The sequence below is a fragment of the Ambystoma mexicanum genome, chromosome 11 (assembly GCF_040938575.1).
Source record: "Ambystoma mexicanum isolate Mex_15411 chromosome 11, UKY_AmexF1_1, whole genome shotgun sequence".
NCBI classification, from domain to species: Eukaryota; Metazoa; Chordata; class Amphibia; order Caudata; family Ambystomatidae; genus Ambystoma; species Ambystoma mexicanum.
Genome location: NC_090934.1, coordinates 900,435,035 through 900,457,746, shown reverse-complemented (window position 1 = coordinate 900,457,746; position 22,712 = coordinate 900,435,035). Strand labels below are relative to the sequence as shown.

Here is a 22,712-nt window from a genome sequence, read left to right as displayed (position 1 = left end):
AGTGTTGAAGTAATTGATTTTGGATAGCACTAGTGCTATGGCTAGTGTAATGCAACTACTAGGTGAAAGGAATTGTTTGCAGGCGTTGATTAGTTTGTTTGCGTAGGCCGTGGATGAAGCGGTGGCGTTCACCTGCTTCTTGAGGGAGAGTGTGGAATCCAGGTAAACTCCCAAGGTTTAAATCTCTTTGGCCACTTTGATTGGATTTCCATCAATGCAGATGTAACCGTAACAGGGGTCTAATTTGTTCAGGCGGGATTGGGAACCAACGATTAGGAGCTTGGTTTTGTCATTGTTAAGGCAGAGGTATTGATCTGCCATCCAGGCCTGGATTTCCAGGTAAATCTCATTGATTTCTTTACAATCATCTGCATAGCAACCTGAGAGTCTGATGAGAACCTGGGTGTCATCGGCGTAGTTGGTGTATGTGACACCCAGGTTGTCGAGACGGTCAAACAGGAGCTTGGTGGAGATGTTGTAAAGTGTTGGCGAGACACACAAGCCTTTTGGAACGCCACAATGGATGGGAATTGGGTCTGTTGCGGCGTAGGGTTCAAAGACCCTGGTGGTCTGGTTAGACTGGAAAGATTGAACCCATGAGGTGGCATTGCTGGAGAAGGCAGCTGCTGTAGACAGGTGATTTGTGAGGATCTTGTGGTTGACAAGATTGAAGGCCGCTGACAAGTCTAGCAGCAGTAGCATAGCAAGCTTACCCTTGTGCTTTGCCTCATCCATTTGGATTTTTAGATCCAGGAGGGCTGTTTCTGTTCCGTGTCTGGGCTTGAACCCTGATTGTCTAAGGCCCAGTAAGTTGTGGACCTCCAGGTGATTCTGGATTTGGAGGTACATGAGTTAGAGGGTGGTGACATGTAAGGAATGGGTGTGGATCCCATTTTAGCCATTATACGCCACTGTTGCAAATAGATTGTGATTAGGTTGGCAGTGGCACAATACTTTGTAAATGGTAGTGGGTATGCCCATAGTATGTGATTGAAAGTGAACAGGGATGCAGGAGAGAGTGTCTTGTTTGCACATTATGGTAACTGTTGCAATTTATTACTGCATACCTCCACGGTGTTGCTCTGTGGTTGGAGATGCTGCAGTGAAAAGTCATGCTGTGTGGGTACTGGGTGCAATGCTTATATACTGTCAGTATGTTACAGGGTATGGTTGAAGGGCAGCTTATATGTGCTTGGATAGTGTGGTGTGTGCACAATGCTTGCAGTATGGGCAATGTTCTAAACATGTTGGGTTTACGTTGCCAGTGAAACAATCCTTTCTGAGTGGAAGTGGGTAAGAGAATAGTATGTGAATGAAAAGGCGTAGGGGTGCCAGAGACAGTGTAATGTTTGTACATTATGGTAACAATTATACGCAATGATGTATATGTCGATAGAAGTGTCGAGGTTGGTTAGGATTGCCAGTGGTGCATATGTGTATAGTGGTAATTGGCGATATTCTGACATGTATTGTTCAATTACGGTGGGGGGAATGTATGCAAGGAGCAGGCCCACTGGAGAAATGCAGGTTTGGCAGTGTATGCGGCACAGGGTGGTGATCTTTGGAGAATGCGTGTGGAGCACATTAGCGACGTGCTACAGCAGGACAAGTGAGTTGCAAAGCGTGTATTGTGCATTCTGTGGTTGTGGTGATAGTTGAAACATGGCACAGTATTTGGTGTGCAGCAGTAGATGGTGCAGTGAGAAGTTGGGTAGTGTAGCCACAGGGTGCAGTGCGTACGTAATGTGATTATGAAAGTGGGTATGGTTGAAGGGCAGCTTATATGTGGTTGGTTACTCTGCTGTGTGCACATTTATTGAAGTAGGGCCAATGTTGTGAAGGTGGTGTGCATAGGTTGGCAGTGACACAATAGCATGTGAATGGTAGTGCATACAGGTGGTGCAGGCTGCGCTATGTTTTGGGCTTCTACAAAGTGTGACACATTTTCTTGGATGGGTGTTTTATGGTTTGGGGGAGATGGGTAGAACTGGCGCTATGTATGTAACATTGGTGCATAATGTTAGGTGCCCACATGGTCGCTTGCTTGGGTGTGTATTGTTGCGGTGGGTGTGGAAAGGGTTGCAATGCTGTGTGCATACCTAAAGGTGTGCTGGGGGCATGTTAGGATGTTTGTGGATGCTGCAATAGTGCCTTCTTTAGCAGAAATACCTTGTGGAGGGGCTTTGCAATCAAACGGAACGTGTACTGAGAGTGTTTAATGGTAAAAAAGGAGTAGTGTATAGAAATGACAGTGTGCAATGCAGAGGTTTTGTATGCGATTGGTGCATGCATGTTTTGAAATGTGACAGCACAAAATTTGGGAGTGCTGCAAAAAGTGACTGCAAAGGGAAAAAGTATTGTCAGAGCTTTACTGGGCCGTGGCCCTCACTGTCGATGGGAAAGCGCACGTGCACATCCTCCCATTATGAGCAGGATGGAAATGGAATTGTGGGAAATAGGCAATTAGGAGTTTAGGGCGTGGTTCATAGGAAGGGGCGTTACCATTTCATCACAATACTGTGTCGTGAGGTTTGTCGACATTTAGAGACACACAGTGCTTATCGTCAGTGATACCTTTGTGCGCCATCTGCACAGGTGTTGTGTGCAAAGAGGCGTTGCTGATAATTTCGGGTTGGAAGAAGTGACGCTTTCGGGGCTTGTCAGGGTGACTGGAGTTTCAGCAGGATGGTTCGCCTTTGCAGATATGTGGCGTCCGTTATGAATGTGGACTGTGTTCGTGGTGTACGATGGAAATGCACATTTGGTTTACATGTCATGTGCACAATTAATCTGTCTACTGATGAGGTTGCTGACCGCAGTGATGCATATTTCCCTACTGCCAAGGTGGTTTTCTCATGCATAATACCAAGAGCAGTGTGGGTCCATGACAGTGTAATTTGTCCCCAGCCAGCGATCGGAAGGCGTGTTATAAACAGATTCATGCGTCAGATTATGCAGACTGCTGGCATGTTCTCCACCCACTATGAGGTCGCAACATATGCAGTGGTTCAGTAGAAATGGCAATTATTTGAGCACCATTGGCAATGTCGTTTTCTTTCACACTGTGCAAGAAGCATTGACCAGAATGTTGTAAAAATGTGAGGATAGGCAAACAGAAACGCATATAAAGAGAAAATACAAAAATAATTTGCTTGCACGCACCTAAAAAAAAAAAGAAATGCATACACCTACACTGGAAGACTGAATCCCCTGCCTAGTTTTATATTGTTTAGCACCCCCTCTTTCCCCGCCCCCTATCACGAAAAGGTAGTGGATTACGCAGTACTTTCAGGATGGCACCTGCCACATCCTGGGTGGCTATGTGGATCGATGCGGATGGAGAAATTGTGCATACTTTCATTGATCTTTGTAGTGGACGTGCTTTGGAATGGCACAAGATTTGTACTATAAATGTGTAACAGTACATTTCAAGTGTTGCACAGCAGTGACAGTGTTCGATGATGGCGTCTTTAATGCGATTGGTGGATGCGTCTGTGCCTATTTACCTGTAACCTAATGAATTAGAGCTGCAGAGAAGATAGTGCAAAGGAAAGAAGGACTGTTCCAGTTTTAAAGGGGTGCGACCCACGCACTACTTTGGGAGGCACATGTGGCAAAATCTGCCCTTTACACCACCTTGCCCAATTGCCATGGCAGTGTGAGGATTAGCCAATAAGGTAGAGTGGGTGTAGTTAACAGGAAGGGGAGGTGGAACTGTTTCACATTATACTCTGTGTACTGAGGGTGGCTGACATGGTGAAACTTATTGTGTTGCCTGTAGGTAATCCCTTTGTAATAGATGTGCACAACTGTGCTCTGCAAAGAAACTTTGATGGCCATTTTGGTTTGGAAGGAGTGGACACATTGTGGAGTGCTGTGCATGAGTGCCATTTCATCGATATGCATGCACTTTGCAAAGACCTCGCCATGTTTCCAGTAGTAGATATTATCGTAATTTATTACAACGGCATGCATATGGGTTACCTGCCTTGCTTACATTTGTCTCGTAGACTGAGGAGGTTGCTGGCTATCGTGAGAATGCTTTTTCCCACCATCAAGGTGCTTTTCTCATCTATAACACCACAAAGAGTATGGTCTACTGCTCATGGATGTTGTTCAAAGCCAGACGAAGGAAGGTGTATCATCAACAGAAGCATTTGCACTTTTTTGTCCACTTGTGGGATGGTCTTCGGCCACAATGACCTTATTACTTGTGGACATGCGGGGTGTTTCCAAGAAAATGGCATTTTGTTGTCATCCATTGGCAAAGCAGCTTTGTTTGCTTGTCTACAGGATGTAGCGAAGAGTTTACTGAAGTAATGAGTATAGAAGAAAACACAAAAGCTACTGAAAACAGACAAAAAAGGTGTTTTTGTAGAAGGATCAACACAAAAAAAGACTCTTTTAAGAGTTGCCCCTTACTACGAACTCCCCCTGACCAGGTTGCAAGTTATTCCCCCACGACTGCATGCAGCACGAAGGCTTCTTTTTGGGTTCCATGCCTTGGTCCCATGTGTTCAGTCAACTGAAGATTTTGATGAAAGCAGTGCAGCACATTTTTCCTACTGCCAAGGTGCTTTTCTCATGTATACTGCCGAGAATCGCCTGGCATTATTCCAATGCTTCCTGTCGCCAGCCAGAGGTCGGAAGGGGTCTCATCAACAGAAGCATGTGTGACTTCTTGAGTGCTGCTGGGATGTTCTCCTGTGAGAATGAGAACATTGGTTCCCTATACATACACCTTTTCAAGGGTAATGGCATGTCTTTGTCGGCTAGTGGCAATGAAATGTTCGTGCACAATCTACAGACTGCACTGAAGTCCTTACTGTAAGAATGTGAGCTGAAGTTGAAAAGAAAGTGTTTCTAGGGAAGCACCTTTAAAAAAAAAAAACACAACAAAAACAAAGGTTATTTTAAGAGCCCCCACAAACAATGACGTGCGCTCCCCTGGTACAAAGTTAATTCCCCCACTCCCGCGCATGTGTAGCATGAAAAGTCCACGAATATCACGATAGTTGCAGGGTGGCACGTGGTACATACGCCCCTTTTGCAGATCACGCCCATAGAAATGGGCCTGCAGAGGCTATGGGATTGGGCAATAAAGTTTGTGGATGTGGTGTGTATGGACTGACAGAGCTACACTGTGTATTTGTTCATAGAAATGCAGAGGGTGCTGTTATGGGTGTGTGTTTTACCAGGCACAGGGTGCAGATTTTAGGGTATGCCGACATACATTCAGTGAAAGTGAATGCAAAACACTGTGTGCTCGCTACTCATTTACCAATCTATGATGTACATTTGTAGTGCTATGTACAAGGTACAATGAAGTGCCTGATTTTGGTTTGTGTGCCTGGTACGCAATCATGATGAAATTATTGTAGTTCATTGTGCAGGGAACATTTCACAGAATGTTACACAAGTTTCAGTACTGTTTGCAATGAAGGAGGCACTTGCCCAGTTCATGCATATCTTTCCGATCTCTTGCATAAGTTTCTATTGCAGTATGCAGCTACCAATGCGACAGCGTCATTTTCTATTTGGTCCGTCAATGGAGAAAGCGCGGTACATTGCAAAGAAGTGTATTTGTGCATTTCTTTGTCATGTGCCAATGGCATACTTCCCCCATGGCATTATGACATTTCACAGCACAAATACTTTCCCCTACCTACAATGTTCATCTTACTGTGCCAGCTATCTCGATTTCTGCACACGCCATGTAAATTGGATTGGTGTCTTTCTTGCAAGTAGTGATATTTTCTTGTAGTAAGTGTTGCGCTGTGACTGTCTTCAAAGCGCTTTGCAACACGTACAGAAACCTCTTTGTACAGCACACTCCTTTCTAACCGACTGCACTACAGTGTTCTCCACAATGCCATGCCTCCCGCACTGCATTTGTGCATTGGCAATTCCGTTGTTCATCTGTGAAAGGTGCTTTCTTTTTTTACCTTTTTTCGTTCCCCAGTGCATCTTTATTTATTATCGTGCTCTCACACACGCCACAGAAGGAAAGCCAGGAAATGTCTGGTACAGAAGGGGCAGCACCTGCCTAGATACTATAGTGGACGTGCCGGGAGACAGAATTATTGGGTGGCCCTCACCTATATAGGCGACACTCATTGTAATGCTCCTGCAACAACTGTTGCAATGCACTTCCAAGTACCTTCCCTGTGTACAGTAGCGCATTGCACTACATGTACAATACAATGCCCTTTGACGGCTAAGGGTCTGTACCGCAGCATATGCTTTAGAAAGGTTGTTTTACAGCTCTGCTGCCCTACAGAAGTGCCCCATTGTTCCCCGCAGCAGATGTGGCAAATGCTCTGCATGAAAGTACCCAAAGTCATTTTTTAAAAGGTGGTAGCAGGCCCACTGCTCCTTTGTCCTTTAATTTGAGTTGTCGTCACAAGCACTACAAACACTTTATGTTACGCCATTACTGTTAGCGGTACCATTCACGGATATACATACATTGTGGAATACAAGAATGTTTACAACAAAGCCAACCGCAGCTTCTTTACGTATGCCACAAAGCCATTTATTCTGTGCAACCCATGCACATAAAGTGTTTTTCTAACCACCAGTAAGATTGTTTGCACTCTGCAGATTCTGCTGTTTCCTTACTTGCCTTTACATGCACTAGTATGTGCATGCAGAAGGTGCACCAGCTTTGCAATTTTGCAGCCTTACTACAAACTGTCCCACTTCCAGTTACATGTTTTCTTCACATGTATAACCAGCACGCGACCTGTTGATACTTTCCGCCACACTGCTGAGTGCACACACAATGTATCAGTTTCACGGCTCATGGAAAGGGAAGCCGCAGATAAATCAAAGTAATGCCACATCTAACAAGCCCACGTCAGAGTGCAGGTTGCTGTTCTTTGTTTACCAGTGGTCGTTATACAGTTAGGAGTACTTTACCCATACATTGCTAAGTTTGCAGATTCTCCCACGAAGTGGACAGCAATACTTTAAATTCAGTAGCTTACTGCATGAATACGTAGGGCTGGCGACAGGGGTGGTGTTATCAGCATACAGTGCATGACCTATGCATGGGTCTAGGTGTGGAACTAAACACGTGCGCTTCCACAACTACTTAAAAGTGCATTTGAAGATGCGGACACTAACGGAGTCCTACTGATAATTGCTGTGTAATTGCGCATACGCCAATCAGGTGAAATCTATATATGTTACTAAAAACCTCTTCCCTTTACTGAAAAAACGACCCTACAGCAACGTTATGCTAAAACTGCCCAACTAAAAACCTATGAAATTCACTAACAAAAAACGTTGTTAAAGGAACGTTATGGTTGAGTTGCACTACAAAAACCTGTGAAATTCAATGGAAAAACATTGTTACAGGAAAGTTATGTTACCGGTAAAACCGAGAAAAAAAACGAAATTCGACAGTTATGGTAAGCTAAGCAACATTAACTCGTGCCACCAGTGGAAGCTGCAAGGACTAACACCCATTATTCAAAGATGCCATCACATATCTCATTTATGACATCACTGATAACATCACATGTGCATTTAGTTTCAATAGGAAGCCTCCACAAGGGATTGTAATTGTAATGGTGGGAGAAAACTATCAAAGAATATTGGAAGAACTGTCATGAGAGAAGTAGGTCATGGAGGAATGCATTGCTATACACACCATTGTATTACACACTTCTTCACTGCACATGAAGGAACTCATATGCAAACGTAGCCATTGTCTGCACCATGCCTCATGGAAGTTTAACGTTCAAAATCTTTCCATGTTACACAGTCAAATCATGAATGCATTAGTTTTAGAGTGTCAGGTACTGTGAAACATGTACGAAGTAGCTACCATTGACTTTATAACTACATAATTGCACTGCTGCACAGGAACCCTAAAGACACCACAATGCATGCAAACATGACCATATAAAAGGGAATTAAAGTAAGCTAAAAAGGAGCAGTATTACCAGAAAATGTTCCTAACATAACGGATTATCTTCATGCACAGAAACCAGTGCTGTGTTTTATGCTTTCCACTCCCCTATATGTATATGTATCAAATAATGTGAGTGAACCGTAAGGAAAGTAGTTTAAGAACATATGAGAAGGGTGCTGTACAGAAATATGGAACCTTTTGCATTGTTTATTCCTGGCTGTTAGTGAAGAAAAGCACCTGCCCTACTTATGGTAGTGAACAAAACAGAGGGAGCCACACATGTGATGTCATCAGTGATGTCATGAATGAGATTTGTGATGGCATCTTTGATGTCATGGCTGTTAGTCCTTGCAGTGCACACTGGTGGCACGAGTTATGGTTGCTTAGCCAACCGTAACTGTCGAATTTTGGGGTTTTTTCGGTTTTACCGGTAACCATAACGTTCCTGTAACAACCTCTTTCCAGTGAATTCCACAGGTTTTTTAGTAGTGCAACGTAACCATAACGATGTCACTCATTTTTCCCTTTATGCAGCACGCACATATGAGCTGCACACCGCATTTGCGGCTGCACACGTACCAGCGGTATACTATATTAGTCCAATAGACTGTTTTGATTTTGCCACCAGCTGATCATAGCGGCACTGTTCACACACCCTGCGGTAAGCAACCCCTACTTCGTCCACGAAGGAGGTCAATTTAGATCACCCAGAATGCTCCGCTACCGTGGCATCATCGGTTGCCATGGCAAAAAGTGTTAATTAAACACATCGTTTTTGGTACTACTTTGTCAGCTACCATTTTAACAACAAGTATAATTATATGACCGTCAATTCAAGAGCCCTTAACTAACTTTTTGGCCAATTTCGGGCTGGCCGTGCCACGTCCGCATTCTAAAATGGCGTCCCGATGTATTATCATCGGTCGTCATGACGACGACTCTTTGCAATCCAAAGCTGCCGCGGCTGATCATCTCTCTGCTTTCCAGGTAAGCGCTACGCAGGCCGGCCAACACTTGAGACCACAAGTGTCTTTCACAGCAATATAAACCCGCAGGTATTCACCTTTGGAAAATCTGCATATCGTGAACGCGAACTACACGATTAACGCCACGGGACGCCCGATTTCACCAGTGCGTTCCAGCATATTACCAGCTCACAACCTTACACTAATGTAATGCAGTCTTTTTATCTCTTATGACTTCTGAGCTTTCGAGTGAGATAGTGTCAGGCACTGTAACGCCTTTTGGAGACACCATCCGATGAAACATTTACAGACATATGGTGCACCAGTGATTACATTTAATTTTCGATTCTTCACTTATATTCCACAGGGACCAAGACCCTGAGAATAACGTGACCCACACAGGACAGCCAGCCTGTTTTCCCACTAAGGATTACTGTCTGCCGAAGAGACCGGGTGTATTAAAAACCCTCTGCAGGAGAGACGATCAAACAATATTGATCCACTTCATTCTATCCCTTTCGCATATGCACACTGTGGCGCGTACCAGTAAGCCCACATAAGTGAGTTTTAGTTTGCATATGTGTCTCTTTTAATTATGTGTCCATTATTGGACGCACAGATAAGTGTCTGACATAAGTCCTTGTTCACAGATTGGACACCACCAAATAAAACCATGAAGTTTCCTTAGAGATCACCTGATTTATGACAGGTGCACCTCCTTTTCCAAAACCGTGCTGAGTCAGTGCACCAACACGGTAAGAAATCTACCGTTATCTGGATTCAAATAAATAATTAGTTATGTTTACCCTCCTACCCATTTTACAGTACCCTAGCACTGACCCTGCCGCAATATTCTTGTTTTGTAGGCATTGCACACATAGAACATTCTACCTTTCGAGTGCATCCGTCCTGATGAAGGCCCGCTCAAGAAAGGCTCACCCTACTACCTACTAGGGACAAAACACTCCTGTCTAGACCATTGTCCTTCCAAACACAGTGCTCATAAATGGCACTTTTCTCATCCTTTAACTTGGTGTTTTGTATATCCACTTTATGATCTGTACCACTGTCATGTTGTAACATAACAGTAGACAATGTATTCAATCAATTATTTGTACAATAACTTGAGACCCATATGTCTCATCCTTTGATGTGCTTTAGCATCATGCATTTGTCGCTTATTTGTTGTTCATTGAATATGTTCGATGCTTTGTGCACAATTAGACCATTCGGTCTTGCCCTTTGACTATAAATATTTGATACTATTACAAAGGTGTGCGTTTCATATTATACAGTAGCTTATATGGGTGTTTGTATGGGTAGGAGTGAACCTGTTCACTTGTGTTTTTTGCTTCACTTTCCTGACTTCTTCGACTTCTGCTACTACTTTGGGCTCACTAAGGACCCACACACTTCTCCAGCATGGGTGGCTCCGGTATGGCCACATTGATTGGGGGTCTCCTTTACTCCTGTCCCTTGGCTTGCATTCTGCTTCTAGCCTCGGGCTCCAGCATGGTCATGGATCTGCAATCACAGCAAATCGGTGCACATGGGAAATACTTCACTCTGTGCACGTCTTCCTCTGTGAAGCCATGACCATACAGGTTATGAGAACAAAGGACACTCTCAGAACTTGCAGGTGAAATCTGCTGTCTACATGTTCCGGCATCCCTCTGTGCTCCCACTTCATCGTGAATTGACAGCTTTCCAACTTGTCAGGAATAAGCGTGTGAGGCAGTTAAGACGGCCATATATGGGGAAATGAACTACACTTCCCATCAGGCTGTGGGAAGTGTGTAGTTTGGGACTCGAGCCACGAGCCAGCTGCAAGTAATGAGGAGGTCTATTTTACTGTTGGCCGCCCGTGCATTGGTGCTGATAATTACTGATTGTGCAGCACGGGCGGCCACGGCATGTTTTCTGGCGTTCTTGGAGGAAACTAGGAGGAGCAGGCATGACAGTACATTTCCCGGTCCGTGGTGGTGAACAGGGCCGGGTCCGCTGATCTTGTCCTTTCCAGGATTCCATTTCAGCAGTTCACCCTGCTATCAGCGGTCTGGAGAGGTGTGCCTGTGGAAATGTGTTCTATTATTGATTTGGCCCGCGGCAGTGAGCAGTGTGGTCACGGCGGGGTACGGCTCATACATTTTCGGTCTGGGTGACAGTCCAAATCACCCGGACACAAAGATAAGTGATGTTTATTTTATGAAGTACCTGCTTTCTGATATAAGAGCATTGCACTGTTGATTTTCAGGATAAGGAATTTTTGTGTTATTTAATGTGCATCCATTTCATTTGAGTGTATTCAAGCTCAATGCTCGTTTTACCGGCAATCTGCAGAACGTTACCCTTGTGGAACAATCTGGGTTATAGAGTAAATACCCCATTTAAAGTCTGCACACAGAGTATTGGGGACAGCTGGGCTATTCAGGTCAAGCCTCTGGTCTGGGCAAGGACTCAGAGTGTGGGCAAAAAGAGAGTGCATATGTTATGTTGCTTTGCTCACCCATTGGGCCATGTGTTATGTTCAATTAATTTTGGAAGCAGCTTCCATGTCTGTCTCATCGCGCTTGCTGCTACATGTTTGTTCAGAGTGTGTATATTTGTGTTCTGTTGATCAAGCTATAAGTCCTATGGTAGTAGGAGCATACATTTGTGTATGACCCTGTTTAAGATATAGGTGAGAGGTGTCAGGTATGTTACTTTTATGAAGAGACAGTAATAGGAAGGAGGTTAGGATTAGGAGTAGGTCTTTGCAATTAGAGGTATGTTCGTAGGATTATAGATATGTATGTTTTCTCCCCATCTTTCCTTTATCAGTCCACCCGCTTTCCCTAACTCCGTCTTCCCCCCATTGGCTGCCACGTGGTAATCTGTGATATACATATTCAGACGCTGTGCCAACCACAGTGGGAGGGTCGATCTATTCGGCTGCTGTGGTTTGGGAGAGGGGGTCGATACCCTCTACTCTCTCATGAGTTGTTGACACAACTCCTGCTCCAACTCCTCCCTACTCTCCTTTCCTGCTGGGGCCTTTTATGTCTCACAGGTTTGACAATTGGCTTCAGATGAGCCATTGATTTCTATTGCATGACTCCTCCAATGACCATTAGGCCTAATTGCCTGACTACTACATCTACACGCTTCTTGAGCCCTCTTCGTTGTCTCAGTACTTCTAGGATTCTGGGACATGTAGTTTGTTTCTTTAAAGTTACGTTGTTCTACTTCTTGATTATTTGTGACGGTAGATTTAATTCCTTTAGTAACTTTAGCAGAGAGGCTATGGTTCTTAACTTTCATAGAGGAAGATGGTTTAGAGAAGACAACATTTCCACCATCCTTGGTAGTGTACCCTTGGAAATGAGGAGGGCATTTAACTTTAGAAACCAAAAAGAGTATTTATTTTTGTATAGTATACTTCGCTATTACAACCCTAGGGTTCACTTTATTAGGTTTAATAGAAGGTTGAGAGACATGAAAATGACAAACCATAACCCCTTTTGGCACAGTGTTAAGAGTCCCCCTTTCAGAGGAGAAGTACTGTGTCTCATCCCACGGAATCTACTCACTACTCTGGACTCTGTCTTCACCCAGGTGATCCTCACGCAGTACACCACCTCCAGTGTTTGTATCAGGACACGTCTGCCTTCCCCTGGCAAGCTGGGAGGAGACTTTAGGCAGGGTTTCAGTGAGGGATCTGCAGGATTCTTCACAGACAGCAGGGACAATCAGGACAACAGGGACATATGGAATCAGGTATGGCACAAGGTTGGATGGATGGGTATGCTCCCGGTCAAAGGCAAATGAGAGGGTTGTCCAGGGGCTGGGAAGGATTTTCCTGAGGAGGTCGGTCATTTGGCAGATTCAGAGGAATGGGGCCCTGATTTAACGGGCTGATGGGGTATAACTATGGAGGGTTATATTGCATTCAGTGTTGGTCATATGGATGTATGGGACACGTGGCCCGAGATTGTCGGAACAGGCCACAGTATTTGAACATACGTACCAAGCAAATGTAACCCCTGATCATGCCATTTGCCCCAGGTTCTGTGCAATCACTGCAGGTACAGGTTGAACAGAACCTGGGGTCTTGGGCTGCCCAGATCTATGTGTTTCAACCAACTGTGCCAGCATAGGCACCGGTGCAAGCAATGGGAGGAACATCCTTAACCCCAAAGAATGGTCACTCACTACACCGGAGCAAGCATTTTTTGGAGAGAATCCTTTGCTGCTCCCCAGTGCTGAAATGTACTTGGATTAGGATAGCCCACAGGGCGCTCTGATGTGTCCAGTCCTGTCTGTTACTGCCGATCCAGAAGAGGAACCCCAGTTAAGTGTACAGGTAGCTGAACAAACACTTTCATTCATGGTCGATACAGGGGCTACAAAATCTTGCATAAAGGAGGGTGAGTATTCCTGGTCAGGCAAAACAATCGACACACAGAGATTCTCTGGTGCTAGCCTGTCAGTTCCTTACACCAAGGTTATATGTATTAAAGTAGGTAAACAAAATGTATCTGCTCCTTTGTTGTATTGGACAGATACCCCTGCAAATCTCTTGGGCAGAGATGTTTTAGCAGACTCCACATGTCGATCATTTTCATGGAGGGAAGTATAGTATGCTCGACTCCAGGTTTGTATCCTGTAAGAGGAGCGGTGTATTTGCATGCATACTGTAGGGATAGCGCAATAAGGGGGCTACCTATATATTTGACTTTGTTTCTTTATGGAGTAATGATTTTGTTGAGTTGGGTCCCGGGAATCAGAGATCAGACATGGTGGATACCGATTGAATTTTTGCTTTAGCCTGGTGAGCCGCCGGAGATAACACCAGACACCATTGTTATAGTTCTCCTAGAAGCAGTAGTAATCAAGAAGAACAGGGTGGGTCTCTCAGGCACTGACTAGGAAGGCAGAGAGTGGCACAGAGTCTTGTGCATCAATCCGACCTTATCACTAAGGGACATGTCCGACAAGCAATTGTTTGAAGAGACTGAAGACACAGAAGAGATGGTGTTTGAGATTACAGTGCTTTGCCTGATAGCGATAGAGCAAAGGGAAGCTCCACAGACCATAATCATTGTTAGAAATACATCGCCATATTGGAAGGAGGATTTGCAGAAGGTGCCAGACCATTTATGGACCAGCAAGCCTCATGGTGTGGGTTTGTTAAAGAGTGTGGGGCAGTGCAGATAAAATTGAAACCCGGTGAGATACTACGACAGGTTAAGCAGTACCCCATGCCTAGAGAGGCGGAAGAAGGGATTTATGAGACCATTATGTCGTTGTTGAAGCAAGGCATAATACAACTTTGTGTCCCCATTTAACACAGCCATCTACCCTGTAAAGGAAGCAAAGGATAGTCAAAGGATTTGCACCCTCTCAATAACATTGTTGAGGTGGAATTCCTGGTGGTACCATTCTCTATAATATCCCTACTATGTCGACCCACTTCATGGTGATTGATTTAAAGAATGCATTTTTCTAGGTCCCCTTAGACTCCGATTCTCAGTACCTCACGTCGTTCACGTATCTTAAATGAGAGCACACAAGTTTCCCCCAGGGGTACTGTAAATAGGTTGGTCCAAATGGATTTGGAGAATCTACTTGTGTCCAGTACATGAACGATTTGCTAGTCTGTAGCACTTCAGAAGAGGAGTGTCGAGCTTCAATGACACTCCTCGTCCTTCTTGCGGAGAAGGGGTACAAAGTGGACAAAGAAAAATTGCAATACTGCCAGACAGTATATTTGGGGTTAGTGATATCGCCCGCATGAAGGACGGTAATACCAGAAAGAGCCACTGCAGTTGAGATTATGCCCCAGCCAGTCATGGTGAAATAAATGCAGCACTTTCTAGAACTCTATAAATATTGTAGATTGTGGATCTTTGAGTACTCTAGTTATACACGGTCCTTACTGCAGGGTCTCGAGGAAGCGCAAAAGGTAAAGGGTTCGATAGAATGGTCTGAAGAGATGGTGACCTGCTTTTGGGAACTCAAGTCCACGATCAGGAATGCTCCGGTCTTGGTCACCCTGAATTACAAGAAACCATTTCATCTATTTACTCTTTCGAACGGGAAATGGACGACAGTGGTCGTGGCCCAGAAAACATTGCTAGGCCATAAACTTTTAGCATACGAGAGCGGACTCTTAGACCCAGTGATGCAAGGACAGTTTCCTTGTGAGCAAGCTTTAGCAGAAGCAGATTTTTCTATTCAAACTTCTTCAAGCATTACTGTGAGTTACCTGGGGACATTGTATGTGTAGCATGCAGACTTTGCAATCTTGGAAACGTCCAAGTCAACTTTGATGACCCAGTAAGTCTCGGGGTATGAGGTTATCCTATAGAATGTGCCCATACATCCCACATTTGTAGCCGAGCCAGTGAAACCTGATGATATTGTCCACAATTGTGCGACATACGATGAAGAAGAGACGACAAGTGTTAATGAGGATGCCTTGGAGGGAGATGAGGTACTTTTTGTTGCTGGGTCCTTGAAAATCAATCGGGACACCAGTGATAGACATATGGGTGTAGCTGTTGTGGGCCATGTGGATGGGGAATACCAGGTCAGACTGAAGAAACAGTTGCTTTCACATTACTCTGCGCAAGCGACAGAGCTAGTAAGTGTAGAAATGAGTAAGAGGAAGGCAGTCACTGTTAATTATGACTCTGTGCATTTAATCTCCACTGTACATTCAGGATTGTCAAGGTGGCAGAGTAAAGGGTGTCAGAGATTTGACAGGACCCCTGTCCAGCATGTTAAGCTGCTGTCCATATTAATCAAAGCGCTAACACTATCCACAGCGGTAGGAATTATTAAATGCAATGCGCACACTAACCGTACTAACCCAATAGTGCTTGGAAATTATGCCACAGACAGGGTGGCGAAAGAAGCCTGCATATATGCCATTCCCAGATCTGCAGAAAATGTAAACCATGTCCCAACAGGTACAGTTGCCAGTTCCGTATACTGCAGTCCCTTTGATTCAAATTAAAGAAATGCAGGGGAAAGAACCTAAGGAGCAATAGGCGCTCTGAGCAAAGAGAGAACCTGCTCTCTCGCCCAAAGATTTGCCTTGGAGAGATGATCCTACGGGGGAGGTAGTAATCCCTGTAGAACTGCTTAATGTTGCTCTACAGCAACTATATTACACGTGACACATGTCTCTGCGACAAATCGTGGCAGAACTCCAGGAGGAATGGTTCATACCAAACCTCAAAGAACAGATAAGTAGATGTCTAGGGAACTGTAAAGTCTACAGGGAATTTAATCAAGGTGATACAATGAAGATGATAAGGGAAATTTTATACAGGCCCTCGGGCCATTCCACAAGCACCACATAGACTTTCTCAACATGATTAAAAAATGTAAGAATTTTAGCTATCTAACTTTCGTAGTCTGCCCATTTTCCCATTGGCTTGAGGCTGGTCCCTGCATACACACTGATATTACGTCTGCAGCAACATTTTTGGTGAGGGAGCTATTTCCACAGTAGTGAATTTGTGAGGTCCTGAAGTCTGACAATGGGACCCAATTCTTTAATGCCTTATTCACAGAATTTAATTCACTCTTGGGGATTAAGCACAGGCTGTGTTCAGTGTACCACCCTCAGGCCACCGGATAAGTGCAAAGGCTAAATGGTGTTCCAAAGGTTTGATTAGCCAATTTATGTAATGATTAGAACCAACATTGGAACTATTGCTTACCTATTGTTCTGTTTTCTTGAGGAATCACCCAGGGAAAAATCACTTTCCTTAGTTCTCCTGAGATTGTGACTGGCCGTAGGTTACACACACCACTCTCACCTAAATGCACAGCATCAGATGCACGTAAATCAGCAGAGGTCCTGTGTGAGACGTTTAGTGAGTATGTTAGGGCTTTAACCAAAATTATGAGACTTATATCTTCACAGATTGTGTCTTCTCATCAACAGTCTACAGGAGAAAGTAGCATAGAATCTGACGATCTACATCAGCCACAACTACTCCTTAGGGACCTGATCTACGTCTGCACCTTCAGCAGATGCTGGAATGAACAGTGTTTCCATGGGCTATACCGCCATTTTTGCAACTCCATCTGCTGTGAACTTGAGGGCAGCAATAACTGGGTCCACCTTTGTGACGTGCAAAGGGATACAGCTGCCACTGCATTGGCCAGGAGCAGGGTCAAAGTTAAATATGCCCTAAGGATTAGTAGTTCATTCCAGTAGGGAAGGGGGGGAACAAACATAGACCAGAAAACTGGTATTTCTAAGAAAAAAAGGAAACTTTGGATTTAAATCAACATAAGTATGATTGATTATATGTCTTTCTCATTTCTCTTGTTATCATGTTCAAAGATGGCAAACAGTATGGATGTGAATGTGACTTTATGGACAAGGATGATGTAAATTCCAATAAAATAATGGATGCACATGGTTTTGCAGCAGATAATGTATGGTGTAGCCATATGAGGAGAGTGGGGAGAGAGAGATCTGTAGGGTTCTGCTACATCTGCTCTCTCGTCCCCTATGGTTCTAGTGTCTATGGGTGTTTATCCCATATGAGATGTGTCTGATGCACCTAGCTTTCTGCAGGTTCTGAGCGCAGTTTCAAGGGCAATCAGTCACAACATCTATTTTATCTGTTGATGAAGAATGTTCAACCATGGATCATAAAGAACAGGAAAATGGGTGTTGTACGCGAAAATTCCAGTTGAATTTAAAAGGGCCCATTATAATAAACACTCTTAAGGTGACTCAAAATGGAAATAGATTAGGATGGTCAGACAGAAACCTGGATACATTTAGAACATGGAGCAGAGGAATAAGAGATGAACATAGGGATATGGAGACGGCAGATGAGATTGTACTATGTGTAAAATCTCATCTATTAAACTGGGATCTAAACCTGAGAGACTATATGTTAAAGTTATAGGCTTAGAAAAGAAAAAGATGCGTCAAGAAATTAGATCTATTGATCATATGAACATCCATTCCTAGTTACAAATATGATCTGATGATGGTAGTTAGATAAACGTGAATAATGAGAGTGTGGAAATTAGAGAAGTTTGGATTTCTTTTGCATAGGTTTGATCGATCATGTGTGGGGGCTGAAATATATGGGAGTGTTTTAACTGTTGGAAAATGTATATAATGTGAAATGGTTGTGTGGTTCAGGAAGACTTGGGTTAGTTTGACTCTACAGTGTCATCTAGCTCTTCCCGGCCGTTTGTACAATAAACCTGCTTTACTGGAAAAAGTGCACTCACTTCTTGAGAGGTGGGCCTTCTCTGGGTTAAGGTGATTGGAGGGCCGCCCCTACAACAGTGAGGCTATAGCAGACCTTGACCACTTATGTAAGGCCTGCCCCCACCTCACAGCCACCATTCCACTCTCCCTCTGTGATGCCTGTTGGTCTCTCTCAGCTCCCCTTTGTTAGCTTGATTCTTCCTCTCCCGTGCCTTCTTACCCACTCCTGTATATTACCTGCCTTGCTCTTTCCCCTTTTTCTCATTCTGGCTGTCTTGTCATATTCACCTGGAAGCTGCCAAACACTTTACCATGCAATGGCATTCTCCTCTAAGTCACCAGCTCGCTTTTTACTCTTACTCCAATTCCTGCCTCACTGTCTCTTCAATTTGCTGCTGTCCTTGTCACTGGCTCTCGTCTTCTTTCCCTAGGCCTCCTGCCTCACCATCCTGTCTCCTTTCACTGTCCCCATTATGTTCCCACATTCCATGTCCACCATATGTCTCCTGCTGTCTCACACATGTTCAGTGCCCTTCGTCTTCCTGTCTTATGTGGGATGTATTAACCCACGCATCCAAGCCCTGCAACAGTACTGTGCATTGCTGGCAGCAGAAACATCAGAATGGCCACTGGAAAGCATGCTGCACACTCAAAACCAGCCATAAATGTGCAGTAAAAATCAGAAAGATAGGCTGCCATCCACTTTTGCCTATATTAGTGAGCACAGGAGATCACTGCCTAAAACCACCATTGGGCCATCCACAAAGCAGCCTGAAACCACTTGGAAAAAGCAATGCTTATTGCCAAAAGCAACACAGAGCTGTGTGGGAATCCGTTTCTTGATTGTCAAAAATGTGCTAAAATCATGGCTCACAAATCACTAAAAAGATCCAACCTTCTTGTTGGGTGTTCCCCATTATTGTACTGCAAGAATCCACATCAATACAATGTCAGCAAGAATCATATGCTATCAAGCTAAATCTCCTTTTAAAGATACTGATGTAAATACAGCTGTCAAAAATGGGTGTAGTACCGTTGCTTGCCTCCGACAGGTGCTGGCGATTCGAAATTCTGACAGGAAAGCTGTGTTTCAGAAACTAAATATGCCAAAGAAGAGAATTCCATCAAAATGCCATATAGAGTGCTAGACAGTGATTTCATGTTGAAAAAGACTTGATTTAAAGATATATTGCTTATTTTAAGTTTATAAAATGTATTTTTTTTTACAAAGAACTAAGTTGCAATTGACTAGAAGGAATCTGATTTAATTAAAACTTCAAGAGGCCTTCTGTCCCTGGGAACCCTTCACACCTGGCCTTCCTACCAACAGGAGAGGATATCGCATGGACATGTTAATTAGAACTGTTGTGAGAGGAGGAGATTTCCCCTGCTGGAAGGAGGAAAGAGACAATAGAGTCTTTCAACTGAATAGAAAATGCTAATTTGGGTGTGCCTTGTCAACAACTGCTCTGGGAAAGGCAGGCCATGTGACCATCTGACTCACCCAGCTCTGGGGGTGGACCAGACTGGGATGTGGATTTAACATTGCACTAAATATATGTTTAAGGAAAATGGTTCTAAAATATTGTAACACACTGACAAAAATGTACAACTTTGGGATTGTGACAATAAAAAATTCACTCACAATTTAAGACTAAGCTGGACGTCGTGCGATGTTCTGAGAACAAACTCCGGGATTTATTAATATTGCAGCTGTAGTGTTTTTGCTATGAACCTAAGAACTTACAGTAATATGCTCAGAGAGGGTGTGTATGTCTGTGTAAAATTTGGTGCAGAACCAATATTGGAAAACCCACCAAAATCGCGAATAAGTTGTCATTTCTGAACCAAAGATTGTAGGAACATGGGACTTGAACAGAGATGTACCTTAAATAATTTGTGATGTGTGTATGTATTATGAACAACCTGTGTATCTGGGAAATATGTTTCTTGGGAAAAATTGATTTTTTAAGTAAAAGCAAAGGGGAGTGTTCTTTCCTTAAGCCATAAACATGACACCTGATGATACAGGATGACACACTACTATTTTCTCTAGTCAGGGGACAGGAGATTCTCTGACCTATCAAATCCTTAGGGGGTTGGGCATGTAGAATCAGCCTCCACACCCACTTTGAAAACACATAAAAAGAGACTGCTTAGGACAGATAGGACACACTCTTTCCACTCTTCAACTGATTCCTTGCAAAGCACTCTGCCGGAAGACTCCAGACGCAAGGCTCCAGATAGATCCAGAGACCAGAACTCTAGAACCCAAACTCTAGAACCTTGAAGCAGAGAGGCCTAAATCAAAAGCTGAAGTCTTCTCAGCAGGCCTGTAGAATATAGCAACCTGATTCTAACCCCTAAACTTCCAAGGGGCATCTCAATCCAACAGCCTGGCTGAGCTGTTTTCCTGTTCTAGCTGAGAACCCTGTGCTAGAACCCAGATCCAGACCCATAGAGAGCAGTGCTGTATCCAGAACCATCAGACCCAGACCAGAGGCTGTGCTGTGAGCAGAACCAGTGCCTGGGACCGTCCGGTGGTAAGTGAAGTCCAAACCTGACCAGATCGGTGATGAGGCCCATTTCCATTCCATTCCAAACTAGGAGTGAGTATCTAGTCTAGAACTGTACAGAACCAATCTCTTAGTTTAAAGTAATCCTCTTCCATTCATTTAAACCTATCCAGAACTGCATTATAGAATCCTGTGTTCATCCTGTTGATTTCAAATCTGTAAAGCGCCATCTGTCATTCTGAAATCTTGACTTTATTTCTGAAAATCTACCTTCACACAAACGTCCATATCTTTTGAACCACACGCCCTAGAAGTGAAATTCAACTGTCATTTTAAAGCTAAGATCCTACGCTTTCCAATTCATTATAGTTTTTCCATAATCGTGATTTATGCACGCAGAGAAATTGCCACGAATTACAATTTAGCTCCATTTCACCACTTGTAAAAATAGCTGTTTCTTGTTTGCAACTGCTGAATTTTGTTTCCAATTTGATAATCATTCATGAATCATTGCTAGTGTTGACCTGAACCAATCTAAAGTAACTATCACTCATCCTGAATCTCTTTTAGTAAATTAAAAGCAATTTAGCAGATTTTCCCATCCATTGCAATCACTTTCTCAAGCATTTTTGCCTGTTTTAAAATCATACCTGTTTTCTCTAAGCTTGCTGGGGAACTGGGATTGAACTGCATTCTTGATTGTATTCCTGAAACCTGTGTGCCCTCATTTCCATCTCTCATATTGCATAATAGTGGGGGAAGTGTGTAGTCACAGGGGAAAAAGTGATCATATTATCTTTTGTTGAAATCATATCAAGTTTATTTCTGTGTTGCATTCTTTCCCATTATTGCATTTCCTTGAATCATATAAGGTATTTTCTGCTACAGTATCCTTCATATTCCTACTCCTAAGTGATTAAAGAGATTGTCAATTTTGTAATATTACCCATTGTTGATTACCGTCCATATTCATAAGTGTGCTATTCAAATATTATTTTATTCATAAAAGTGTGATATATATATTGTTTAATTCTTCAAATAAATCTTTTAATTTGCAAAACAAACCTACTTCTTGGCTCAGTGAGGTCAGGGGGATTCAAAGAGAGGGGCGTTATATAAGGGTTCATCATCCAGATTCAAAGAACTTTGACATAAAAATATCTAAATAAGGGCTTCCATTGGGCATCCCATCCTAGGCATTGACTTAGTTGGATTGCTGGATTGAAGTCACTAAGACTTACGCCTCCTCAATTCCTTGTTCATCTTCAATTGCTACAAGGTGATGACCATGTAAAAATCTTTGCTCTTTGTGCTCCATCACCAGTAAGTCTCCTCCCTTTTTGGGCTTTCCATGTTTGTTTGTTTATTTTATTTATATAGCGCGCCTGGCCCAGAGGTGTCTGGGCGCTTTAGGTGAAGGAATTGGTTACATGATACAATTATACAGTGGTTACATGATACAGTTATAAAAGACAGATTACAGATCATACGTTTGACTAATAAATGAAAAAACGAAAAGGTAGGAAGGGAGCATGGTAAGTGATAGTACGGGAGAGTTGTGAACATAAGGTGAGGGGAGAGAGGAGAGAAATAACAGGTGTAGGGTGAGAGATGTTAGTTTTTATTCAGTAACCATGTGATAATGTGACTTCAGAATTTTTCAAAGGTCTGAATAGTTTTGATGTCTTGTGGAAGAGTGTTCCATAATTGGGCGGCTAGAACTGGGAAACTGGTTCCACCAGCTCTTTTTAGGTTGTACCTGGGCACTACCAGGCAAAATGTATTAGTAGATCTAGCAATTCTGGTTTACGATTTCATGGTGAATTTGCCTGTGAGATATGGTTGGGCTTGGTGGTTCAGGGCTTTGTAGGTAAGGCAGATTATTTTTAGGTCAATTTTTTCTTGTATGGAGAGCCATTTGTCTAGCTTTCTGGTTGCTGATTTGTGCTCTCTTCTAGGAATGTTTAGCGCCACTCTAAGCGCATTATTTTGCATCACCTGTAGTTTATTATTTATGGATTTGTTGGCTCCTAAGTATAGGCCATTGCAATAGTCCAGTTTGGACTGTATGGGTG

At 43.4% G+C, this 22,712-nt stretch overlaps 1 protein-coding gene across 1 annotated transcript in view; it reads left to right on the top strand.

Annotated features, from left to right (window-relative positions):
• The window catches only part of LOC138505064 (mucin-19-like), a 424,600-nt gene that overhangs the window by 291,749 nt on the left and 110,139 nt on the right, over nt 1-22,712 (top strand). The window contains exon 44 of the mRNA XM_069625388.1: nt 15,264-15,511. Coding sequence (XP_069481489.1) covers nt 15,264-15,511 — 248 coding nt within the window. The remainder of the gene's footprint in view (nt 1-15,263; nt 15,512-22,712) is intronic.